The following is a 25,372-nucleotide window of genomic DNA, read 5'->3' on the forward strand; positions in this document are numbered from 1 at the left end:
GGAATGTGTACTTGTGTGTTCTTGTGTTTTAAAAATGTCTCTTAATTTCTAATACAATAAATATTGGTAAATACAACTTACATACATATAAGCTCTTGGAGGTTCTCAATTTTGAAGAGTGTAAAGGGATTCTGAAGCCAAAAGTTTGAGATCTGGTTGCCTAAAAAAACAGTAGTAGGTTGAGTTAGATAGAACATTATTTTAAAGAAACAAATCCAAAAAATTGACAAATAATGCCTACTTTATTATACAGTTGTTCAGATAAAAGAGAAAATTTTAAATTACTAAAACCTATTCAGAAGTAACATTTTAAATAATATGATAGCTTTCTTTCTAGATTTAACTCTGTTTATAATCATATGTATGTTTATTGGAAAAAACTATATTGTGCTATATATACTGTTCAGTGGTTTACTGTTTTTAAATTAATGGTATATCTTAAATATATTAATATGTCTAGATCTAATTTTAACCACCTGAGGTATTTTGTTGAATTGGTATAGTACAGCTTATTTTTTTCACCTGTTTTTAGTGATTATTTGGGTTGTTTACAAACATGGATTATGTAAAAAAACAATGATGGAAAATTCCTAAATAAAACACTAGCCAGTAGAATCCAGTACTCTTTTTCAAGGATAATATGTGATAACAAAGGGATGCCTCTTAGGAATGCAAGTATAGTTTTATATCAGAAAATCTGTTGAAATTATCTATAATAATAATTGAAAAAGAAAAAAAAATTCTCTGATCATCTCATTAGGTGCTAAATAGATATTTAGTCAACATCCATTCCTATAGAACAAAAACTCTTAGCAAAGTAGGAAATGGTAGATAAGTAAAACCAAAAACTACCACCATGTATAATGTAAAACTAGGAACGTCTTTATGAAATTGAAAAATATTTGGATTTGTGTTATAGCTCTAGCAACTGCATCTTAGTGATTGTATTGTATTGATTGAATTGTTACAATTGTATTAGCCTCTTGTAGCCTCAGCATCTTCATTTCAGAAGTAGATATATAGATACTAGTCCTTTTGGAGTCATGGGGTTGTTATGAGAATTGTATGAAATTTACATAAACGTCTTTAGCATGCTGTAAGGTTCTACATTACTTAAGGGATAATTTGTTATTAAAGGAAGGGAAAATATAGAGGGAAATATCATAGAAGAGAAATTGCCTCACATTCTTTTCTCACTTTTTTTCCATCTTAAATAGTTAAATTGTGCTGCATACTTGCATGAATCACTGTAACTTCCAAAATCTCTTTTAGAATCCTAGACAGTTAGAGGTAGTATGGACTCTGGAGTTAGAGCATCTGTATTCAAATATTGACTCTGCCACTTTCTAACTTTGTAATGTTAGTCAATTTAGTTAGCTTCTTTTTGCCTATTTCCTCATTATAAAATGGGGATGATAATATATATCAACTGTATAGTGTAGTTGTTAGGTTAAAATGTAAAGTGTCACGAAGATTAATGTAAAGTATTCAACATGATACCTTAACATGTAGGTACAACTATATAAGCATTAGTTACTGCTATAATGATGAGTTGGATAATTATTTTCTTTTTAAATTATAAAATAACCAAATGTTCATTTTAGCAGAAAGAAATTATTACAGATAAACCAAAAGAAAAAAAAAAGGAACATTCTAAAAATCCTACCCCTCAGGCAGAGTTAACAGTGTTATAGTTTAGCTGTGACTTCTTCTAGACTTTATAGTGCAAATAAAGAAGTCTTTCCTTCTTCCTTTTCTTTCTCTTTGACCCTTACCACTTTCTCCATTCATTCTACCATCTGGCTGACAAATACTGAGCATAGGCTGCGTGCTTGGTACTGTGTTGTGACACTTGGATTACACTGGTGAACAGTGACATAGACCTTGTGGGGCTTAGAGTGTAGTCGGAGAAACAGATTTTCTATCAGAATAAGAGAGCTGGTTATAAACTGAGATCTTTTCTATAAAGGGAGTATACAGGGAGATTCAAAAGGCTCTACAGAAAAACTTGATCTGATCTAATCTGGATGCTATATATGTCTTGATGTTGGTATTCCTCTACCAATAGGAATAAGAATTGAACAGAGTACTAGGTTATAAGAGTATATTGAAACATCAACATATGCGCTTATACAAAAGTGAAAAAAAGTATATAAAAATGTATTTGCAATTCATATCACATACATGAGGCTGATTAATATAGGTAACCAAAGATAAATAACCAAGTGGGATATGAGAAAAGGTTATTAATAGACAGTTCTTGGAAACACAAATGACCCTTAGAAGTAAAAAAAAAAAAAAGAAAAGAAAAAAAGCAGCAGCAGCAGTTCAACTTCACTTATAAGAGAAGTGTATTCCAAAACTACGATGGGGTACTTTTCACCTATCAGATTGGCAGAGGTCAAAGGATTCAATAGCACTATATTGACAAGGTCGAGGGGAACCAAGCACATTAATACACGTATATGTGTAAATCAGTAGGTAACCTCTGTGGAAGATAGTTTGTCATTGTGACAAAAATCATACACTTTTCTTTGACTCAAAAAGTTTACTTTTAGGAATTTATCCCATAGCTATTTATTGCAGTATTATTTGTCGTGATGAGATTGGAGACAGTTTAAATGTAAGTACAGAATTGTGTGAATTGCACGCCACCGTATCTGGGAATATGTTTTTTAAAATACACATTTGATTATGCATAGAACATCTGTGAAAGGACATGCAAGAGATGGATAACAGTGGTTCTCTCTAAATAGGGGAAGAGATGAGAAAGAGACATGTTTTCATTGTATATATATCTTTTCCTACCTGTGAATTTACAAGTTTTACCTACTTTCAGAAAGTGAGATGGTCTTTTAAAAATTATACGTCCTTCAGTGAATACAAATAAAATATATAGCAATCTTGATGGAAATAAATACTGGTTTTAGTTTCTTTTTCATTTTGTTAGTCTCGTATGACTTCTTCACATTTTTATGACTTTTGAGGCTTTGTTCTCTTTTCTGAAATGATTTCCCATGTTGTCTTCCCTGTCCTATAGTTAGGAAAAATGAGGCTGACAATCCCATGCCGTGCAGTGACTTGTACACATCTACAGTGCTTTGATGCTGCCCTTTATCTGCAAATGAATGAGAAGAAGCCCACCTGGATTTGTCCTGTGTGTGACAAAAAAGCTGCCTATGAAAGTCTAATTTTAGATGGGTAAGTGTATCCCAACATAATACTTAATTATACTTAATCTTATTTCTAAACTGTAGTTAGCGGCCCTTTTATCTTTATAATATTCTTTGTGTTGGGGACAAGAGGGTGAGTAGTTTCCTTTTATTTTTGCTTTTCATGATCATATTTCATTGTCCATAGGAAAGGGTAAAATCCACTTAGTGATGTCATTTTGCTTACCTAGAACTTCTTGAAGAGCAACCAGGTCTGTGTAAAACCGCAGAGCAAGTGGTAGGGTAGATAGAGTTGTGTTATGCAGCTGTTAAGTTTAAAACTAGAATTCACTTCCAGGTTTTTCTGACTCTGGAGCCCAAACTCTTAAGCATTATCTCTCATGTCATATTGTGTATGTCAGAATTAAGGAAAATGATATAAACTAATTATTAGTAAATGAGGTACCCTTTTTTTCCTGTAACACTGTTTAAAAAAATTGCATATATCATCCATGCACCCCTATTAACATTTAGGAAATACAGTTAATGAAAAGATTAAAATAAAATCATCAACATCCCACCCTATGGTGATGATTTTGTTATTGATGTATTAAAAAGCTTGAAATCACTCTTTGCATAATGATGTGTATATACATCATGATTTTCACTCTGTAGAGTGAAAAATATCCTAGATCTTTAAAGATACTTCAGCATTTTTTTCAGTTTGAAAAGAGTATTACTGTAGAGAGGAATGAGACAATGAAGAGTGATGGGACTTTTTTCTCTGTAAACTTTTACTTTTTAACTTACTTTGAAATAATTTCAAACTTAGCAAGAAGTTGCACAGTAGCACAATGTGTTAGTTGTTAACATTCTGCCATATTTGTTTTGTCACATTCCCTCTTAATGTGTAGGTATTTTTGGTGTGTGCATGTGCGTATACAGAGAGAAAGAGATTACTATTTTCAGAAACCTTTTGAACCATTTGAGAATTAAGTTGCATATGTCATGTCCCTTTGCCCATTAATATTTTAGGGTATGTTTCCTAGATACTTGATGTTCCATTGTGGGTACATTACTAATCATTTAAGCGGTTTTTTTGTTTGTTTGCTTGTTTGTTTTCTTTCCTCTTGGGTTGGCCAAAAAGTTCCATAAGATCTTACGGAAAAACCCAAACGAACTTTTTGGCCAACCCAATATTATAGCCTGCATGGTTGCCACTCTTTCTGTTTTACCTTGTGATATGAACATTTTTGAAGCTTTTGTTTGCTCGTTTAGACAGGGTTTTTTTCTTTAAGCTCTTAGAAATTGAAATGCTGAATAAAAGAGAATATATAATTTTAAGACTTTTACTATTTATTACCAAGATGCCTCCCAGGAGGAATAAACGATTTTACGCTCCTAGTTGTCATTTCACTCTCCCAGTAGTGTATTGGAAGCCCACTTCTCAGTCTTCTTACCAAGCTTATCATATTAAATCTTATTTTTAAAATGCCTTTACTAGTTTTCTAGTTGAAAAGATATCTTATTGTTTTGATTTTTATTTATTGTAAGAATTATCAGTTATCAATAATTATCAATTATTATCTTCATCCTTATATTGGTTGTTATAATACTTTTTATGAATTGTCTCTTAATGTTTTTTTTCCTTTGTGGTTCATCTTTCTCTTACTGACTTATAAATGCTCATTATATACTGAGGATATTAATTTCTCTGTTTACATGTGCTAAATATATTTTCCCAGTTTGCCTTCTGATTGTATTGTGACATTTTTCTCATTCAGAAACTTTAAATTTTTATTCCATCAAGTCTGTCTCTTCATTTTGGTTTTCTGTCTTTAATGTGTTTTAGAAAGTCCCAGAGATTTTATATGAGCATTCACTTGTTTTTTTGTCAGGTACTTTAAAGATTTCATTTTTTTTCCCCCTTCCATTCATGCAGTTCTTTATTCCATCATGCATTCCTTCACGAATTCATTCAATATAATACTTATTAAATACTGGCTGTGTGTCAGATACTAGATCTAAAATGGTAAACAGAGCACTTCCAGAGTGGGAGACAGTAAAGAACTGCATATTGTGTTAAGCGCTATGAAGGTAAAGAATGGAACTATGTGAAAAAATTGGGGATAGGGGAGAAACTTTAGGGTAGCGAATAGGTGATCCCATTACTCCACCCTTCCACCTGAAGGTTGGTCAGTAATCTCACCAACACTTAATGAGTAATCTCTCCCATGGGCTTAAGACACTGCCTCCATCATTTAAAACATTTTTGTACTCAAGTGTCATTTCTGAACTGGTATTTGTGCCATTGATCAAAGTATTGGCCAGTACAAAACTATTTTAATTATTGGATTTCTGTTATTCATTAATATCTCTTAGGCCATATGTTTCAGAATTTTCTTGACTTACTACAGTTTGCCATATTCACTTGAATAAAAGCATCCTTAAATTACACAAAGAAATCCTGTTTGGATTTTGATTGGAATTATGTTTTTCATATAATTAGGGAAAATACATATTTAATGTATTACATATTCTAATGAAGGTAGCATTTTTCCTTATTTGTATTTATCAGTTTTATCGAGATATAAGAACTGCCCATATTTAAAGTGTACAGTTTGGTGCATTTTGACCCAGTATACACCTGTAATATCATTACAATAAGATAATGAATATATCTGTCCTACCTAAAGTTTTCTCATGTATCTTCCTAATCTCTTTCTTTCACTGTATCCTCAGTCAAACACTGTTATGCTTTCTGCTGCTACAGATTGTTTTGGATTTTCTAGAATTTTGTATGAATAGAATCATAAAGTGTCTGCTTCCTTTGTCTAGCTTATTTTTATTCAGTATGCTTGCTTTGAGATTTGTCCACGTTGCTGCATGTACCAATAGTTTGTTCATTTTTATTCCTGAATAGCATTCCATTGTACAGATATCCCACAGTTTATCAATTCACTTGTTTATGCGTTCCTTCTGGTTTGGGGTTCTTGCAAATAAAGCTGCTAAGAACATTCATGTCCAGGTCTTTGTGTGGACTGATGTTTTAATTTACCTGGGGTAAGTACTTACGAGTGGAATCCCTGGTCACGTACTAGGTGTATGCTTAATTTTTAAATAAATTACCAAACTGTTTTCCAAAGTGGTTGTACTCTTTTATATTCCCACTAGCAGTATATGAGAGTTCCAGTTGCTCCACATTCTCATCAACGTTTGGTATGGTTAGTTTTTTAAATTTTAGACATTCTAGTGGTATATGGTGGTACCCCATTGTGGATTTAATTTGCATTTCCGTTATGACTGTATTGAGCATCTTCTTGTGTGTTTATTTGCCATCTGTGTGTCATCTTTGGTGAAGTGACTGCTTAAACTTTTGCCCATTTTTCAGCTGGGTTGTTTGTTTTTCATATTACTGAGTTTTGATAGTTCTTTATATATTATGGATGTAAGTCCGTTATCAGATCTGTAGTTTGCTAATGTTTTCTGCCATTTCCTCTTTTCAGTCTCTTAATAGTGTCTTTCAAAGAGAAAAAGTTCTTGGATTAAGGCCAGTTTATCAAGGCTTTCTTTTATGTACTGTGCTTTTGATATCATATTAAGACATTTTTTCCTAACCTAAGGTCAGAAAAATTTTCTCCTTGCTTGCTTTAGAAGTTCTGTAGTTTAATTTTATACTTAGATCTGTTATCTTCTTCAAGTTAATTTTTGTATATGGTGTGAGATAAGAAGCAGGGTTTTAGCTTCATTTTTGTTTTTGGCATACAGTCGTGGAGTTGTTCTGCCACATTGGTGAAAAGATTGTATTTTCCTCATTGAATTGCCTTTGCACCTTCTTTTCAAAAATCAGTCGGCCATATATATGTGGATTTATCTCTGAACTGTGTTCCATTGATTTGTCTATATTTATGTCAGTACTGCACTGTCTGGAAATCAGGGTAATGTGGGACTTCTAACTTCATTCTTTTTCAAAATTATTTTGACAATTGTACATATTTTGCATTTCATTGCATATTTTAGAATCAGCTTGTCAATTAGAAAACAAATCTGGGTTTTTGATTTGTATAATGTTGAATCTATAGATAAGTTAAGGGTGAGTTCACAATATTTAGTCTTCTGATCCATGAACATGATATATATCTATTTAGTTAATTAGGTTTCAGTATGTTTGGTGGTTTTCAGTATATAGGTCTTGCATGCTTTATGTCAGATTTATCCCATTGTTTCATATTTCTCGTGGTATTGTTTTTTATATTTTTAGTTGTATTATATAGAAATATAGTTGATTTTTGTATGTTCTATATTGAAACCTTACTAAATGCGTCTTGTAGTTCGAATAGCATTGTTATAGAACATAGGATATTCTGTATAGGCAGTAATATTTTAGGAATAAAGACAGTTTTACTTTGTCCTTTTTAATCTGGATGCCTTTTATATCTTTGTCCTGCTGTCTTGAACTGACTAGTCTGTTGACATGATGATTTGCATTGATTGACTTTCAAATATTAAACAACCTTTCATTCTGGAGATGGATCCCACTTGGTCATGATTTGTTATCTTTTATATTTATTGTTGGGTTTGTTTTGCTAAAGTTCATGAGAGATAGTGGTCTGTTGTTTTCTTGTTTTGTCTTTGTCTCTTTTTAGTATCAGAGTAATGCTGGCCTTATATAGGGAGCAGGAAGTAGTGGTATCATGAATCCTCAAATATTTGGTAGCATTTCCTAGTGAAGACATTTGGGCCTAGAATTTTCTTTGTGGTAAAGTTTTTACAAATGTCTTTTTTTTCCCCCAAATTAATTAATTTATTTATTTATATTTATTTTTGGCTGGGTTGGGTCTTTGTTTCTGTGCGAGGGCTCTCTCTAGTTGTGGCAAGCCTCCTTTATCAAAGATAAGGTGTCCATATATGCGTGGGTTTATCTCTGGACTTTCTATCCTGTTCCATTGATCTTTCTGTTTTTGTGCCAGTACCATACTGTCTTGATTACTGTAGCTTTGTAGTATAATCTGAAGTCAGGGTGCCTGATTCCTCCAGCTCCGTTTTTCGTTCTCAAGATTGCTTTGGCTATTCAGGGTCTTTTGTGTTTCCATACAAATTGTGAAATTTTTTGTTCTAATTCTGTGAAAAATGCCAGTGGTAATTTGGTAGGGATTGTATTGAATCTGTAGATTGCTTTGGGTAGTAGAGTCATTTTCACAATGTTGATTCTTCCAATCCAAGAATATGGTATATCTCTCCATCTATTTGTTTCATCTTTAATTTCTTTCATCAGTGTCTTATAATTTTCTGCATACAGGTCTTTTGTCTCCTTAGGTAGGTTTATTCCTAGATATTTAATTCTTTTTGTTGCAATGGTAAATGGGAGTGTTTTCTTGATTTCACTTTCAGATTTTTCATCATTAGTATATAGGAATGCCAGAGATTTCTGTGCATTAATTTTATATCCTGCTACTTTACCAAATTCATTGATTAGCTCTAGTAGTTTTCTGGTAGCATCTTTAGGATTCTCTATGTATAGTATCATGTCATCAGCAAACAGTGACAGCTTTACTTCTTTTCCGATTTGGATTCCTTTTATTTCCTTTTCTTCTCTGATTGCTGTGGCTAAAACTTCCAAAACTATGTTGAATAAGAGTGGTGAGGGTGGGCAACCTTGTCTTGTTCCTGATCTTAGTGGAAATGCTTTCAGTTTTTCACCATTGAGGACGATGTTGGCTGTGGGCTTGTCATATATGGCCTTTATTATGTTGAGGAAAGTTCCCTCTATGCCTACTTTCTGGAGGGTTTTTATCATAAATGGGTGTTGAATTTTGTCAAAAGCTTTCTCTGCATCTATTGAGATGATCATATGGTTTTTCTCCTTCAATTTGTTAATACGGTTTATCACATTGATAGATTTGCGTATATTGAAGAATCCTTGCATTCCTGGAATAAACCCCACTTGATCATGGTGTATGATCCTTTTAATGTGCTGTTGGATTCTGTTTGCTAGTATTTTGCTGAGAATTTTTGCATCTGTGGTCATCAGTGATACTGGCCTATAGTTTTCTTTCTTTGTGACATCCTTGTCTGGTTTTGGTATCAAGGTGATGGTGGCCTTGTAGAATGACTTTGGGAGTGTTCCTCCCTCTGCTATATTTTGGAAGAGTTTGAGAAGGATAGGTGTTAGCTCTTCTCTAAATGTTTGATAGAATTCGCCTGTGAAGCCATCCGGTCCTGGGCTTTTGTTTGTTGGACGATTTTTAATCACAGTTTCAATTTCAGTGCTTGTGATTGGTCTGTTCATATTTTCTATTTCTTCCTGCTTCAGTCTTGGCAGGTTGTGCATTTCTAAGAATTTGTCCATTTCCTCCAGGTTGTCCATTTTTTTAGCATAGAGTTGCTTGTAGTAATCTCTCATGATCTTTTGTATTTCTGCTGTGTCAGCTGTTACTTCTCCTTTTTCATTTCTAATTCTATTGATTTGAGTCTTCTCCCTTTTTTCCTTGATGAGTCTGGCTAATGGTGTATCAATTTTATTTATCTTCTCAAAGAACCAGCTTTTAGTTTTATTGATCTTTGCTATCGTTTCCTTCATTTGTTTTTCATTTATTTCTGATCTGATTTTTATGATTTCTTTCCTTCTGCTAACTTTGGATTTTTCTTGTTCTTCTTTCTCTAATTGTTTTAGGTGCAAGGTTAGGTTGTTTATTCGAGATGTTTCCTGTTTCTTAAGGTAGGATTGTATTGCTATAAACTTCCCTCTTAGAACTGCTTTTGCTGCACCCCATAGGTTTTGGGTTGTCGTGTCTCCATTGTAATTTGTTTCTAGGTATTTTTTTATTTCCCCTTTGATTTCTTCAGTGATCACTTTGTTATTAAGTAGTGTATTGTTTAGTCTCCATGTGTTTGTATTTTTTACAGATCTTTTCCTGTAATTGATATCTAGTCTCATAGCGTTGTGGTCGGAAAAGATACTTGATACGATTTCAATTTTCTTAAATTTACCAAGGCTTGATTTGTGACCCAAGATATGAACTATCCTGTAGAATGTTCCTTGAGCACTTGAGAAAAATGTGTATTCTGTTTTTTTTTGATGGAATGTCCCATAAATATCAATTAAGTCCATCTTGTTTAATGTATCATTTAAAGGTTGAATGTTCCTTGAGCACTTGAGAAAATGTAGAATGTTCCTTGAGCACTTGAGAAAAATGTGTATTCTGTTGTTTTTTGATGGAATGTCCCATAAATATCAATTAAGTCCATCTTGTTTAATGTATCATTTAAAGGTTGTGTTTCCTTACTTATTTTCATTTTGAATGATCTATTGGTGAAAGTGGGGTGTTAAAGTCCCCTACTATGAATGTGTTACTGTTGATTTCCCCTTTTATGGCTGTTAGTATTTGCCTTATGTATTGAGGTGCTCCTATGTTGGGTACATAAATATTTACAATTGTTGTATCTTCTTCTTGGATTGATCCCTTGATCATTATGTATTGTCCTTCTTTGTCTCTTGTAATAGTCTTTATTTTAAAGTCTATTTTGTCTGATATGAGAATTGCTACTCCAGCTTTCTTTTGGTTTCCATTTGCATGGAATATCTTTTTCTATCCCCTCACTTTCAGTCTTTATGTGTCTCTAGGTCTGAAGTGTGTCTCTTGTAGACAGCACATATATGGGTCTTGTTTTTGTATCCATTCAGCCAATCTGTGTATTTTGGTGGGAGCAGTTAATCCATTTCCATTTAAGGTAATTATCGATATGTATGTTATTCCCATTTTCTTAATTGTTTTTGGTTCGTTATTGTAGGTCTTTTCCTTCTCTTGTGTTTCTTGCCTAGAGAAGTTTCTTTAGCATTTGTTGTAAAGCTGGTTTGGTGGTGCTGAACTCTCTCAGCTTTTGCTTGTCTGTAAAGGTTTTAATTTCTCCATCAAATCTGAATGAGATCCTTGCTGGGTAGAGTAATCTTGGTTGCAGGTTTTTCTCCTTCATCACTTTAAATATGTCCTGCCAGTCCCTTCTGGCTTGCAGAGTTTCTGCTTACAGATCAGCTGTTAACCTTATGGGGATTCCCTTGTGTGTTATTTTTCCCTTGCTGCTTTTAATATGTTTTCTTTGTATTTAATTTTTGACAGTTTGATTAATATGTGTCTTGGCGTATTTCTCCTTGGATTTATCCTGTATGGGACTCTCTGTGCTTCCTGGACTTGATTAACTCTTTTCTTTCCCATATTAGGGAAGTTTTCAACTATAATCTCTTCAAATATTTTCTCAGCCCCTTTCTTTTTCTCTTCCTCTGGAACTCCTATAATTCGAATGTTGGTGCGTTTAATGTCCCAGAGGTCTCTGAGACTGTCCTCAGTTCTTTTGATTCTTTTTTCTTTATTCTGCTCTGCAGTAGTTATTTCCACTATTTTATCTTCCAGGTCACTTATCCGTTCTTCTGCCTCAGTTATTCTGCTATTGATCCCATCTAGAGTATTTTTAATTTCATTTATTGTGTTGGTCACTGTTGTTTGTTTCACCTTTAGTTCTTCTAGGTCCTTGTTAAATGTTTCTTGCATTTTGTCTATTCTATTTCCACGATTTTGGATCATCTTTACTATCATTATTCTGAATTCTTTTTCAGGTAGACTGCCTATTTCCTCTTCATTTGTTAGGTCTGGTGGGTTTTTTTCTTGCTCCTTCATCTGCTGTGTGTTTTTCTGTCTTCTCATTTTGCTTATCTTACTGTATTTGGGGTCTCCTTTTTGCAGGCTGCAGGTTCGTAGTTCCTGTTGTTTTTGGTGTCTGTCCCCAGTGGCTAAGGTTGGTTCAGTGGGTTGTGTAGGCTTCCTGGTGGAGGGGACCAGTGCCTGTGTTCTGGTTGATGAGGCTGGATCTTGTCTTTCTGTTGGGCAGGTCCACGTCTGGTGGTGTGTTTTGGGGTGTCTGTGGACTTATTATGATTTTAGGCAGCCCCTCTGCTAATGGATGGGGTTGTGTTCCTGTCTTGCTAGTTGTTTGGCATAGGATGACCAGCACTGTAGCTTGCTGGTCGTTGAGTGAAGCTGGGTGCTGGTGTTGAGATGGATATCTCTGGGAGGTTTTCGCTGTTTGATACTATGTGGAGCTGGGAGATCTCTTGTGGACCAGTGTCCTGAAGTTGGCTCTCCCACCTCAGAGGCACAGCACTGACTCCTGGCTGCAGCACCAAGAGCCTTTCATCCACATGGCTCAGAATAAAAGGGAGAAAAAGTAGAAAGAAAGAAAGAGAGAGAGAGAGAGAGAGAGAGAGAAAGAGAGAGAAAGAAAGAAAGGAGGGAGGGAAGGAAGGAAGGAAAAAAAGAAAGAAGATAAAGTAAAATAAAATAAGATAAAATATAATAAAGTTATTAAAATAAAAAAAATAATTATTAAGAGGGAAAAAAAGGGACGGATAGAACCCTAGGACAAATGGTGGAAGCAAAAGTATACAGACAAAATCTCATACAGAAGCATACACATACACACTCACAAAAATAGGAAAAGGGGAAAAAATCATAAATCTTGCTCTCAAAGTCCACCTCCTCAATTTGGGATGATTCGTTGTCTAAACGAGGGAAGGAAGGAAAGAAAGAACGAAGATAAAGTAAAATAAAATAAAGTTATTAAAATAAAAAGTAATTATTAAGAAAAAAATTAAAAACAAACGGATGGATAGAACCCTTGGACAAATGGTGGAAGCAAAGCTCTGCAGACAAAATCTCACACAGAAGCATACACATACACACTCACAAAAAGAGGAAAAGGGGAAAAAATCATAAATCTTGCTCTCAAAGTCCACCTCCTCAATTTGGGATGATTTGTTGTCTATTCATGTATTCCACAGATGCAGGGTACATCTAGTTGATTGTGGAGCTTTAATACGCCCTTCTGAGGCTGCTGGGAGAGATTTCCCTTTCTCTTTGTTCTCACAGCTCCTAGGGGTTCAGCTTTGGATTTGGCCCTGCCTCTGCATGTAGGTCGCTGGAGGCATCTTTTCTTCGCTCAGACAGGACTGGGTTAAAGGAGCCGATTCAGGGGCTCTGGCTCACTCAGGCCGGGGGGAGGGAGGGGCACGGAGTGCGTGGCGAGCCTATGGCGACAGAGGCCGGCGTGACGTTGCACCAGCCTGTGGCGCACCATGCGTCCTCCCGGGGGAATTGTCCCTAGATCACGGGACCCTGGCAGTGGCGGGCTGCACAAGCTCCCCGGAAGGGGGGCGTGGATAGTGACCTGTGCTCGCACACAGGCTTCTTGGTGGCAGCAGTAGCAGCCTTAGTGTCTCATGCCCGTTTCTGGGGTCTGCGCTGATAGCCGCGGCTCGCGCCCGTCTCTGGAGCTCCTTTAAGCAGCGCTCTTAATCCCCTCTCCTGGAGCACCAGGAAACAAAGAGGGAAGAAAAAGTCTCTTGCCTCTTTGGCAGCTCCAGACTCCCTCCCGGCTAGCCATGGTGCACTAACCCCTTCAGGCTGTGTTCACGCCGCCAACCCCAGTCCTCTCCCAGAGCTCAGACCGAAGCTGGAGCCTCAGCCCCCAGCCCCGCCTGCCCCGGCAGGTGAGCAGAGAAGCCTCTTGGGCTGGTGAGTGCTGGTCGGGCTGGTGAGTGCCCGTCGGCACCGATCATCTGTGCAGGAATCTCTCTGCTTTGCCCTCCGCACCCCTGTGGCTGCGCTCTCCTCCGCGGCTCCGAAGCTTTCCCCCTCTGCCACCCGCAGTCTCCGCCCGCAAAGGGGCTTCCTAGTGTGTGGAAACCTTTCCTCCTTCACAGCTCCCTCCCACTGGTGCAGGTCCCGTCCCTATCCTTTGTCTCTGTTTATTCTTTTTTCTTTTTCCCTACCCAGGTACGTGGTGGTGGTGGTGGGGTTTCTTGCCTTTTGGGAGGTCTGAGGTCTTCTGCCAGCGTTCAGTAGGTGTTCTGTAGGAGTTGCTCCACGTGTAGATGTATTTCTGGTGTATCTGCGGGGAGGAAGGTGATCTCTGTGTCTTACTCTTCCTCTATCTTCCCAGAAGCCGTGAACCCAATAATTTTTATGTTTGGTTTATGTGTTATGTTGAGGGTTGTGTTTTTTTTTTTTTTTTTTTTTTTTTTGGCTGCGTTGGGTCTTTGTTGTGGCGTGTGGGATCTTTTTTTTTTTTTTTTTTTTTTTTTTTTTTGCGGTGCATGGGCTTCTCTCTAGTTGTGGAGTACATGTTTTCTGTCTCTAGTTGTGGTGTGTGGGCTCCAGGGTACATGGACTCTGTAGTTGGTGGCACGTGGGCTCTCTTGTTGAGGTGTGCAATCTCAGTAGTTGTGGTGCACAGGCCTAGTTGCCCGCAGCATGTGGCTCTTAGCTCCCCAACCAGGGATGGAACCCATGTCCCCTGTACCGGAAGGCAGACTTACCAGCACTGGACCACCAGGGAAGTCCCTGAGGGTGGTTTCTTTACTGCCAATCCCAGCAAGAAGGCTCCAGGTGTCTATTTCTGTTTAATCACTGATTTTTAAGATGATATTCAGTAAGTCACTTAACTCTTTTGTTGCCAGTTAAACAGCTAAAGCCTAGGGCCAAAACAAACAAAAAGCATTACTTTTGTCTCCAAGGTAAAATGTGTTACTTTATTTCACCTTTGAACAGAGCCATTTGATTCCATTTCTGTACTTCTTACTTGGTTTATAGGCTTTTTATGGAAATTCTCAATGACTGTTCTGATGTGGATGAGATCAAATTCCAAGAAGATGGTTCTTGGTGCCCAATGAGACCGAAGAAAGAAGCTATGAAAGTATCCAGCCAGCCATGTACAAAAATAGAAAGTATGTGCAGAATGGCAGCAGAGAGCAAAACGATGAGACTTGTGTGATGTTATCGTTAGCGCTAACTTTGGCCATTAGAGCTACCATTTGGAGCTCAGTTTGCTCACTTTATCTTTTGATCATCTATTACATATGTAATTTCTCCCAGATGATTTTTATTCTTAAGTGTGCTAAAGTTTATACCACATTATAATCAGTTTTTTCATAGTATATTTTTCATATATAAAGTAAATAAAACAATTACCTAAATCATTTTATTATTTTTCATTGAAGTATAGTTGCTCTACAATATTATGGAAGTTATAGGTGTACAGTGTAGTGACTCACAATTTTTAAAGGTTATACGCCATTTATAGTTATTGTAAAATATTGGCTATATTTCCCGTGTTGTACAACACATCCTGTAGCTTATCCTATAGCTAATAGTTTGTATCTCCTGCTTTGCCACCCCTGTAATAATGCCCCTCCCCTCTTCCCTCTCCCCACTTGTCACCACTAGTTTGTTCTCTGTATCTGTGAGTCTGCTTCTTTTTTGTTATATTCATTGGTTTGTTATATTTTTAAGATTCCACATATAAGTCATATCATATAGTATTTGTCTTTCTCTGTCTGACTTATTTCACTTAGCATAATGCTCTCCAAGTCCATTCATGTTCCTGCAACTGGCAAAATTTTGGTCTTTTATATGGCTGAGTAATATTCCATTGTATATATTAATACATATATATACCACATTGTCTTTATCCATTCATCTGTTGACACTTAGGTTGCTTCCATATCTTGGCAGTTGTAAATAATGTGCTGCTATGAACATTGGGGGTGCATGTATCTTTTCGAATTAGTGTTTTTGGTTTTCTTTGGATATATACCCAGGAGTGGAATTGCTGGGTCATATATGGTAGTTATATTTTTAATGTTTTAAGAAACTGCCATACTGTTTTCCACTGTGGCTGCACCAGTTTACATTCCTACCAACAGTGCACAAGAGTTCCCTTTTTTCCACATCCTCTCCAACATTTGTTACTTGTGTTCTTTAAAATCATTTCAATATAAATGACATTTCTATGGACACTTATTTGGAACTTTTCATTTTAAAAATTATAAAAAATTATTTATTTATTTTGCACACTGTGCAGCATGCGGGATCTTAGTTCCCTGACCAGGGATCGAACCCATGTCCCCTACATTGGGAGCACGGAGTCTTAACCACTGGACTGCCAGGGAGGTCCCTCAGAATTATTTTTAGAGCACCTGTTGGAGGAACCCCAGGTGGAGGTGTGGTTAGAGAGGCTGTATCATCCATTAATGGAGGGTGGGGGAAGATGGTCATAGGTTAGTTGGTAAAGAAGTGAACTAATTGTTTCCATTGCCTTGTGGGAAGAAATTTGACTCTTGCCTTGGTTACCTAGGAATTATACTCAACCTTCAACTCCCTGTGCTGTCTACCCTGAGTGGGGAAAATAAAGGCTGTTTGAGAAATTGAAACTGATAGGTGAACTTAGTTTCTTTTTATCTGGCATAGTCCAGTCACTGCATTTGAGTTTTGTGCTGACTATATTTAACATTCTAATAATGTAATGAATAATAGGCATTCAGAGTAAGAAGAGAGGAAAAAGTAAAGGATTTATGTCAATATTAATCATTCTTCTGTGATTGTTACTGAACCTATGGGTGGAATGATCAGGGTTTTCCTCATCCTTGAGAAAAGTAGTGATTTAGTTAATTAGTTGCTGCTGCTTTTCCATTATCAAGTAGCATGCATTTTCTACTAAATAGATTGTAGTAGAATGGTGAGTCAACTCACCACTCTTTGAAATGGTGAGTTAACATATCATGTGAGACTATTGTAGTGGGCAGAAAGGAGAACCTAAGTAGATAGCTGGTAAGAAAAACTTTAAATGTCTGAGTAACTTAAGTGAGATGTTTGGGGTTTTTTCCACTTATCAAGGTGAAAATTTTATCAAGTTCTTGCTTATGCTGTAGAGCTTATATATTCTTTGATGTGAGCACCACTGCTTTGCTAGATAGGAAGTATGATTCTGACTTAACCCTACCGCATGTCTGTGAGAATACACAGCCAGTAAAGCTACATACTCTTGTCCATGGTCAGAGACCAGCCCCTTAACTCCGGATGTCTGTGTATAACATGAGTCCTCACCTAGGGAGACAGCGTGAGGTGCAGGATCTGTGCAAATCTGTCGCAGTACTGGGGAGATAACGCGGAGTGTGCCATCTGAAAGAGGCTTTCGATTTTCTCACAAGGCATAGCGCTCACCCTGTCTCCCTAGGTAAGCAGTCATTTTATAGACAGATGACTGGAGTTAGAGAGTTGGTCTCTGTCCGTGGGACAGAGTATGGGCTTTATTGGCTCTGTATTCTCCAGGATGTGCTACACAGTTAAAACTCTTATGTTTAGAGCTCGTGTTACACCTTTGACTTTTTTGCCCCTCTGTTCCCTACTTGCAGCTGCAGGTGTCCTCAGTAAGCCTTGTTCAGTGACTGTAGCCAATGAGGCAAGCAAGAAGAAAGTGGATGTCATTGACCTAACAATAGAAAGCTCTTCTGATGAAGAGGAAGACCCTCCTGCCAAAAGGAAATGCATCTTTATGTCAGAAACACAAAGCAGCCCAACCAAAGGGTTTGTTAATTTATAGTTCACTATTGTTTATTATACTTGGAACTAACTATTCTTGGGATAAGTTTGTAAATGTCTCTTTGAGAGTTGCATAACCATATAGGGCTATTTTAATTTGCCTTTTGTTCAGTTGAAATATTTTCAAGTGAGCATGTTGTTTATAGGAAAGCAAATTTTGATGAAGAATATATTCCCATCTTTGGGAAGTGAGAGTTGAAATCTTCTCATGTCTAAATATTTATTTCAAATTTGATACTTTTTGTTATTTTCTTGAATCTATTTGGAAGGAGTAAATTTGGCATCACAGACCAACATGAGGAAGCCGAGTGTGTGGAATTGGGAATCTGACAAGTGTAGATTCCAATTTTGACACCATTGCTTACTCATTCTGTGATCTTGGTTGAAATATTTAACTTGTTTGAGCCTCCTTTTCCTGTTCTCTACAATGGGGTTAAATAATGCCTACCTCATAAGATTAAATTCAGGTTTCAATAAGATAATGAAAGAGCTCAGCCTCAGTGTCAACCACATGGTCATTGTCTCAGTAAAAAATTGATTGCCTTCCCTTCTCACCCTCTCCAGGGCAAAATATGGGCTAGTAAATGCAGTCTAGCGTTTACTTATGAGTCATCTGGCAGAAGCTGTTGCTGACATATAGTGAGTGACAGGTTTGAGTATTTAGCAATAGGTGCTTCTTAGAGATTTTGGAACCTGCAGGAAAGTAGCAGCGGGTTCTCTTGACATCCATGAACATATTGTTTCAAACTTGAGTATGCCAGCCTTACCTTTTGGCTTCTCATAGCACTTCTTTTCTCTAATGGCTTTATTGGGGTATAATTTATATACCATAAAATTCTCCCATCTTAAGTATTCAATTGCACAGTTCAGTGATTTTAGTAAATTCATAGGGTTGTATAGTCATCATCACAATTCAGTTGTAGAATATTCTGAACAGCCAGTAAACATCTCTCATGTTCATTTGCAGTTAATCCTGATGCACACCCCAAATCTAGGCAACCATTGATCTTCTTTTTATCTCTATAAATTTGCCTTTTCTAGACATTTTATACAAGTGGAGTTATATTCTCGGTGCACTTTTGAAACATTCTTTTTTTATAGTTACTTTTGAAACCAGGAGAATTAAACTTTTTGTGCTGCCTTCTTCACTGTTAAAATGCTTGTATTTCCAGATGTGATTTACGTATCACAGTAAGGGTATTTTTTGTTTGTTTGTTTGTTTGTTTTTTTAGTGGAACAGAAAATGGAATAAGTATTTCAAGTGAGATTTTTGGGGGGTATGCTGATCATTTATTGTTCCTTTCAGACAATTTGTTTGGCACTTCTAGCATTTAAATAATAAAAAATGAAAATGTAATTTTGAAATGTTTACTAACGTGGAGAATCATGGGAATGACTACTTAGATGTGGTATTTCCAGATTTTACTCTCTAATGAAACTCTTTAGAATATGCTGGAAAAACATAGGTTGCACAGTATTATAGTTAGATGGTTTCCTGCCAGGTTGAAGGGTTGTGCGTAGTGATATGGACTCATGAGTTACTGTGATCATAGAGGGTGTCTCTGGTGGCTCGCCATAAGGGTCTACCCTCTATGTTCCTTTCGCACATTTTTACCAATACTTGATGAGGACTTAGAACTGGAGGAGTGGCACGTACATTGGGTGACAATCTGAAATGACTTCAACATGCAGAGGAATCAGGACAGTTCACACCTGCGGTCAGCTACCGTAGAGATAGATGTAAGTCTCCTCATCGAGGTTAAAAAGAAAATAAAAACTAACATTGTGAGTATAAGGTAGAAACTTTTGACTAAACCAGCAACACATGAAAATTTTGGTTTAAAATGTCTGTAAATTGCAGCTTCCCAGCTCATTCCACAAAGTTGACATAACTCTTAATACCCTAACTAGACTTACACATTAACAGCCAAAAGAGAAGAACCATTATGAAACAGGAAGTTAGGAAGTTCAGTGAAAATTCTGAATTCAGTCTTAGTAAATTATTTAATAATACATTAAAATGACATTCATTACCACCAAGTAGGGTTTATCTAAGAATGCTTTATTGTTAGGAAATACATTGATAAAATGGATCTTATCATAGGACAAGAAGTCAGCCCTCTATATCCATGGATTCAGGTAACCATGGATCATCATAAATACTTGGGGAAAATTTTTTTTTAAGTTCCAAAAAGCAAAATTTGCTCTTTGCTGCCAGCAACTATTTACATAGCATTTACATTGTTTTAAGTACTATAAGGTAATCTAGAGATGATTTAAAGTATATGGGGGATACGCAAGTACTACACCATTTTATATAAGGGATTTGAGCATCCATGAGTTTTGGTATCTGTGGGGGGTGGGAGAGTCCTTGGAACCAATCCCTGTAGATACCAAGGGATGACTGTATATAGTCATTTTAATAGATGGTGACAGTCCATAAATTAATGGCCATTCCTGATAGAAACTCTTTGAAGTGTCAGAATTCACTTACTGGTTTGAAGGGTTCACCACTTGAGCTGATTTGTTCTTAGACTGCATTAATAAACGAAGCAGTGTCCAGGATACATACGCATGCCAGTTTTGTTCCATTTTAGGCTAGAAAACTTTCACTTAGACGATTTTAGTCAGGGCTGTCATCAAGAAGGGTATTAATGAGAGCAGCCAGAGGAGGGAAACAGGATGGTGAATAGTGGAAACATAGCCTGACGGATGAATGGGTCTAAGGATTGAAGCTGTTAAGCCAGGAGAAAAGAATATGTTATAGTTATCTTGTAGTTCTTGAACGGGAGTCATTGATGAACTGGGTTAAGTTTATTCTTTGTTATAACATTTGGCAGATCTAAGTCCAATGGAGGAAAGATACATGGAAAAACTTCCCGTTGGAGTTTTCTGAACACTAAGAAAGTTGATGTTTTGTGCTAAAATCACATTTTCTGTGTTAAGAAAGAGTGGATGCCACCTGTCCAGGTGTCACAGTGGAGACTCAGGCTATGGTTATATCATTTCTGTAATCCCTCCCAACTCTTACATTTTTATCTCCTGGTTTTTGTTCCTGGTCATTCTGTTCGTATCCTCTCTTTTGTGTCAGCATCTAGAAATTTTTTCTGAGGTGTAAGTTTATCATAGGACTTCTTGGTCAATGATAGTAAGCAAATGGGAAATAGAGGAAAAACAGGAAAACTTACTTTAAGTTACAGTCTAAAATTCGGGTGAGCAGTTATTTTTTAAGAGGTATTGTTTTTGAAAAAAATTATTCTTATAAACAATTTTTCAAAGCATCAAGAAATAAAAAGCATTCTGTTAACACTTTGATGGTAATTCTTCTAGCCTCTTTCCCTGCATAGCCTGTCAGAAGAAATTGGCACCTTAATCTAAGACTTTTAGGAAACCTCTGCTATTTTTCTAAATTGAAAGATAATTTTAAATATTATGTCCCTACCCCATGCCTGGGAAATTGAATGACTGCTTTGTCATTAATGAGGAGGTATTCTAAAGACAGGAAACAAAGATTAGAAATAGATTAAGAATCATTAGCAAAATTGAATCTTTTAAAATATTTTTATGATCATAAAGTGGGAGCACCCAGTGAATTTCAGGTTTATGGATAAAAATTCAAGTTACTGAATTTTCAGACATGTAAGTTGGGGCCAAGTATGATGAATTCAGTGATCTAGTACACAGTCTGGAATACTAATGTTTGCTGTCTAGCAGCATGCCAGCAGTTTACCTTTGTGCTGTGATACTATGGATACAGCTATAAAAATTTATATATGTACACATACTTATTGTACACATAAAGCCTGTGTGTGTGTTTGCCAATCCTGTGAGGAGGGAGTAACAAATATTAAAAGTTTTAAAAAATGTTTTTATTATTTTATAGCATCACATGCCCACAATTCCACCAGACATAGCCATTTACATTTCTCCATGGTTCCTGTTATTCCGTATCTATAAATACATCTTTTTTTGCATAGGCATCAGAATCATTTACCTTTCTGAATGTGGTCTTTGTGAAGATTCTGATTACAACAAAAATCTTTCTACCAGTAGGTAATTTGATAATCCTAACAAATGACGAATTTCACCCATTCTATATAAAGTTGAATTTGTATTAATGGTTACAAAGTTCAGGTAATAGGAATTAACCTACACTAAATAGTTTGATGTTTGCTGAGATTTTAGATACTGATTTAATAATTTGTACTGTCAGTGGATTGTGACATTTTCATGTGTTGTGACAGCATTTTGTATTGGAGAAACAAGGAATAGTTGTTTAATCACTCAAAGTTTCATGTTATGAGAACAGAAGATATGCAGTGGTTAAGAGTTACTGTGGTTAAAAAAAGAATTAAAAAAAAAAAGAGTTACTGTGGTGACATGTCCATTGGGACATTGACCTTACTCCTCTACAGATGTAAATAAAGGGCCCAGGGTAGGAAAATGAGTTTTATTGTTGTTTTCTATAAATCTGATCCAGGTTGAAAGATCAGTTCAGGATCAAGACAAAAGACAATCTCCAGTGTGAGACATCAAAGGACAAGAAGAGGGAGCAAGAGGAAGGCAGTCATTGTCTTTTTCTTGTAAACTTGAAATTTTTCTTTTCATTTCTTTCAGTGTCAGAGAAAAAGTGATAGATTAAATGTACCTTTAAGTAGGAACTTTTTAAAATAAATGAAATCATATGTATGTGTGTATATTGTATGTGTGTATATATATATGCACACACATACATATATATGTATACAGACACACACACACACATATAGGTCTTCTTCAAAAGCTTGCATCTTAAAAAATACATATATGATTAAGATATTAATACTGTGAAACAACCATAATAATCAGAGCCACTTTTTAAACCCCCTTCTTAATACTAACATATACCAGTGTCTCCATTCATTCATTCATTCATTCATTTATGGCTGTGTTGGGTGTTGATTGCTGCACACAGGCTTTCTCTAGTTGCGGTGAGTGGGGGCTATTCTTCGTTGTGGTGCGAGGGCTTCTCCTTGTGATGGCTTCTTTTGTTGCGGAGCATGGGCTCTAGGCACGCGGGCTTTGGTAGTTGTGGCTCACGGGCTCTAGAGCGCAGGCTCAGTAGTTGTGGTGCATTAGCTTAGTTGCTCCGCGGCATGTGGGATCTTCCCGGACCAGGGCTCGAACCCGTGTCCTCTGCATTGGCAGGCGGATTCTTAACCACTGTGCCACCAGGGAAGTCCCTGTCATTTTCCTTCTTATCCCCATCTCCCATCCCCCAATTTCTGATACACATTCCTGTGTGGGAGGTAGGATCATTTGTAATTTGAAAACACTTTTGGTGATTTTTTGGTCTACTTTCATCCTTGTAGAGGACCAGTGTCTTCAAACCTCCAGAAAAAGATGTGCTTTAATATAACATATGTACTTGAGCTCATCTCAGGTTTTCTCTTTCCCCCTCTGGAGTCTACCTTTGTGGTTTTAGGTTGACAGGTAACACTGGAGACCAAGAAACCTTCTGATTCTAACCGAGTCAGGTTGCTCTTTTTGTCCATCTTCATCTACATCTGGAAAATGTGTTTTGAAATATGAGGCTTATGTTACCGTCTCAAGCATGTTATATTTCCTTTGCCTCCCAAATGGATCAGTTTAAGATTCCTGAACTCTGACCTATGTTATTTATTTGCTTTTCTGAGACTAGCAGTTGCCAGCACAGCCATGTGTGTCCTCTCAAGATGACTTCATTTTCCTCCTTTCCAACAACATCTGTATTTTTGACAAATAGTACAGAATAACAGCTAGACAAGAGCCTCATGTTATAATGGAAACTGGTTTTAGAGGGACTCCAGTGTTTAAATAGGTGGTGATTATTTAAGTGGTTTGAGATTTTTAATTGAGGTTATGAAATAGTTTTGTCAGTTGTTTAGAGTATGAAGAATGTCATGCAAATATGTCATCATTTCTTATTACTAGTATTTAATAATCTGAGCAATAACAGGAAGTTTCAACCAAGGGAAAGGACGCCTAGAGGTCCTACTTGTCATCTCAGTCTAACTTTGATGGTTGTACTGTTTCTGTCAGTTGTGCTTCATCTTTGTAGTGGTCCCTTCCAGCTACAGAGCTCTGTGCCTCTCTTAATAAGCTCACGGTAGTTTACTGGCAGCGCTTTGGAATGCTGACCGTAATGTCCTAATGACCTAATGTCCCTGTGTCCCCGTCCCCCACCCTCCTTTTTTTTTTTTTTTTTTTTTTCAGTTTAGTAAAGTTTTACTTTTCAAAATGTACAGTGGTGGGACCTGTTTATGCATCTTTACTGGCAGCTGGGGCATCTCCACCTTTGGTGTTTCTGGTATAAATTATTTGAACTCTGTGCTTTGAAACTGGTTTAATGGGTCCTTTACTAAGCAGCTCCTGAAGGGCTGCCCTGGCCAGGGAACTGTGAATCTTCAGTCTCTCAGAGACAGCAGCTGGGGTTTTAAGCTTATAGTCAGGAACTTTCTTACAGAGTTTGTCTTATGTGGCTTTGTCAAACAAGACTAGGTTATTGAGCTTGTCCCACATTTTGCCTTTGGTCTTTGTCTTTCTTGGCTGACTTTCCAGCATCTATCTTTTTCTTGTCATCCTTGTGTGGCATCGCAGAGCTCGGAGAGCAGGTGCTACCACTGCAGCCTCACTAAGATGCTGGACAAAAAGGTGGCCACCATCAGCCAGAGGGTCAGTAACATGGCTTAGTTTCTTGTATATGTTCAAGATGTTTTCTTGAGAACTTCTAATTGTTTACCCTGGACTAAGATAAAATGAAGGTTAAGTAGGAAGAATGCAAAATCATCTCTCTTTTTTCCTGAACTTTTTCAAAAATATGTTTAACTATACTGCTTCTTAAAATTATAAAGTTATTATATATATAGTGTGTATACATACATGTATAAATACCAGTAATAAAGTATATCTTAAGTGTATTTAATTTGCGTTTTTCATAGCATGAACAGTGAATTTCAAAGTCGTAAGCCCTCTTAGAAGAGTAGATGGTATCATGGTAGCCAGTGTTTTTATTTCTGGATATTATGTCTGAAATCCTGAGTAGTTGTCTTATTCTAATTTCTGATTGCTGCCTGTTGTTATCAGGCTGGCTGGCTTTAGGACTGGCTATCTTTGCTTGGGTGATTCCCAGATAAGATCGCTAATAATTAATACAGTTCACATTAGAATGGAAGAAATCATGCTTGAGCTATAGTAAGTAGCTTCACTCATAAAGGTACTCTGATTTTAATCAAATCTTAGGAGTCTTCTATTTTATTTCTAAATTTCTTTATATATAAAATTACTAATATTCACATACATGTTACATATACATTAATAAAATCATTATGTAGAGTATATTCCTGTTTGTGGATCAAAGTTTTATGTATTGCTCCAGCACTGTCCATTATGTTTTAACGCCACCTTGCTCTTTTTTTTTTTTTTTTTTTTTTTTGCGGTATGCCTCTCACTGCTGTGGCCTCTCCCGTTGCGGAGCACAGGCTCCGGACGCGCAGGCTCAGCGACCATGGCTCACGGGCCCAGCCGCTTCGCGGCATGTGGGATCTTCCCGGACCGGGGCACGAACCCGTGTCCCCTGCATCGGCAGGCGGACTCTCAACCACTGCGCTACCAGGGAAGCCCCACCTGTGCTCTTATGTCACAGCTGCTGTTGAGAGCCAACATGTGTTCATGTTAAAGTGAAGACTTATGAAAGAGGAGAGTGAGTGGAGTACTGTGTAGTGAGTAGCTGCCGTATAGTTGTTTGGAAACTTAGTGAACTTAACGACTGAC

General features: G+C 36.8%; 1 protein-coding gene and 1 pseudogene across 6 annotated transcripts in view; one reads left to right on the plus strand and one right to left on the minus strand.

Annotated features, from left to right (window-relative positions):
- PIAS2 (protein inhibitor of activated STAT 2) overlaps positions 1 to 25,372 on the plus strand; it is a 94,943-nt gene that overhangs the window by 56,341 nt on the left and 13,230 nt on the right. For all 5 annotated transcript variants that reach the window (XM_082852698.1, XM_082852695.1, XM_082852696.1 and 2 more), the window contains exons 9-11: positions 3,041 to 3,201; positions 14,795 to 14,928; positions 17,395 to 17,566. In XM_082852698.1, the coding sequence (XP_082708824.1) occupies positions 3,041 to 3,201; positions 14,795 to 14,928; positions 17,395 to 17,566 (467 nt within the window). The remainder of the gene's footprint in view (positions 1 to 3,040; positions 3,202 to 14,794; positions 14,929 to 17,394; positions 17,567 to 25,372) is intronic.
- On the minus strand, positions 17,578 to 24,937 carry LOC309970365 (small ribosomal subunit protein eS25-like; annotated as a pseudogene). Its single transcript has one exon. The product of its transcript is annotated as a small ribosomal subunit protein eS25-like (transcript).

Source organism: Leucopleurus acutus (assembly GCF_964270905.1).
Source record: "Leucopleurus acutus genome assembly, chromosome: 13".
In the NCBI taxonomy this organism is placed as follows: Eukaryota; Metazoa; Chordata; class Mammalia; order Artiodactyla; family Delphinidae; genus Leucopleurus; species Leucopleurus acutus.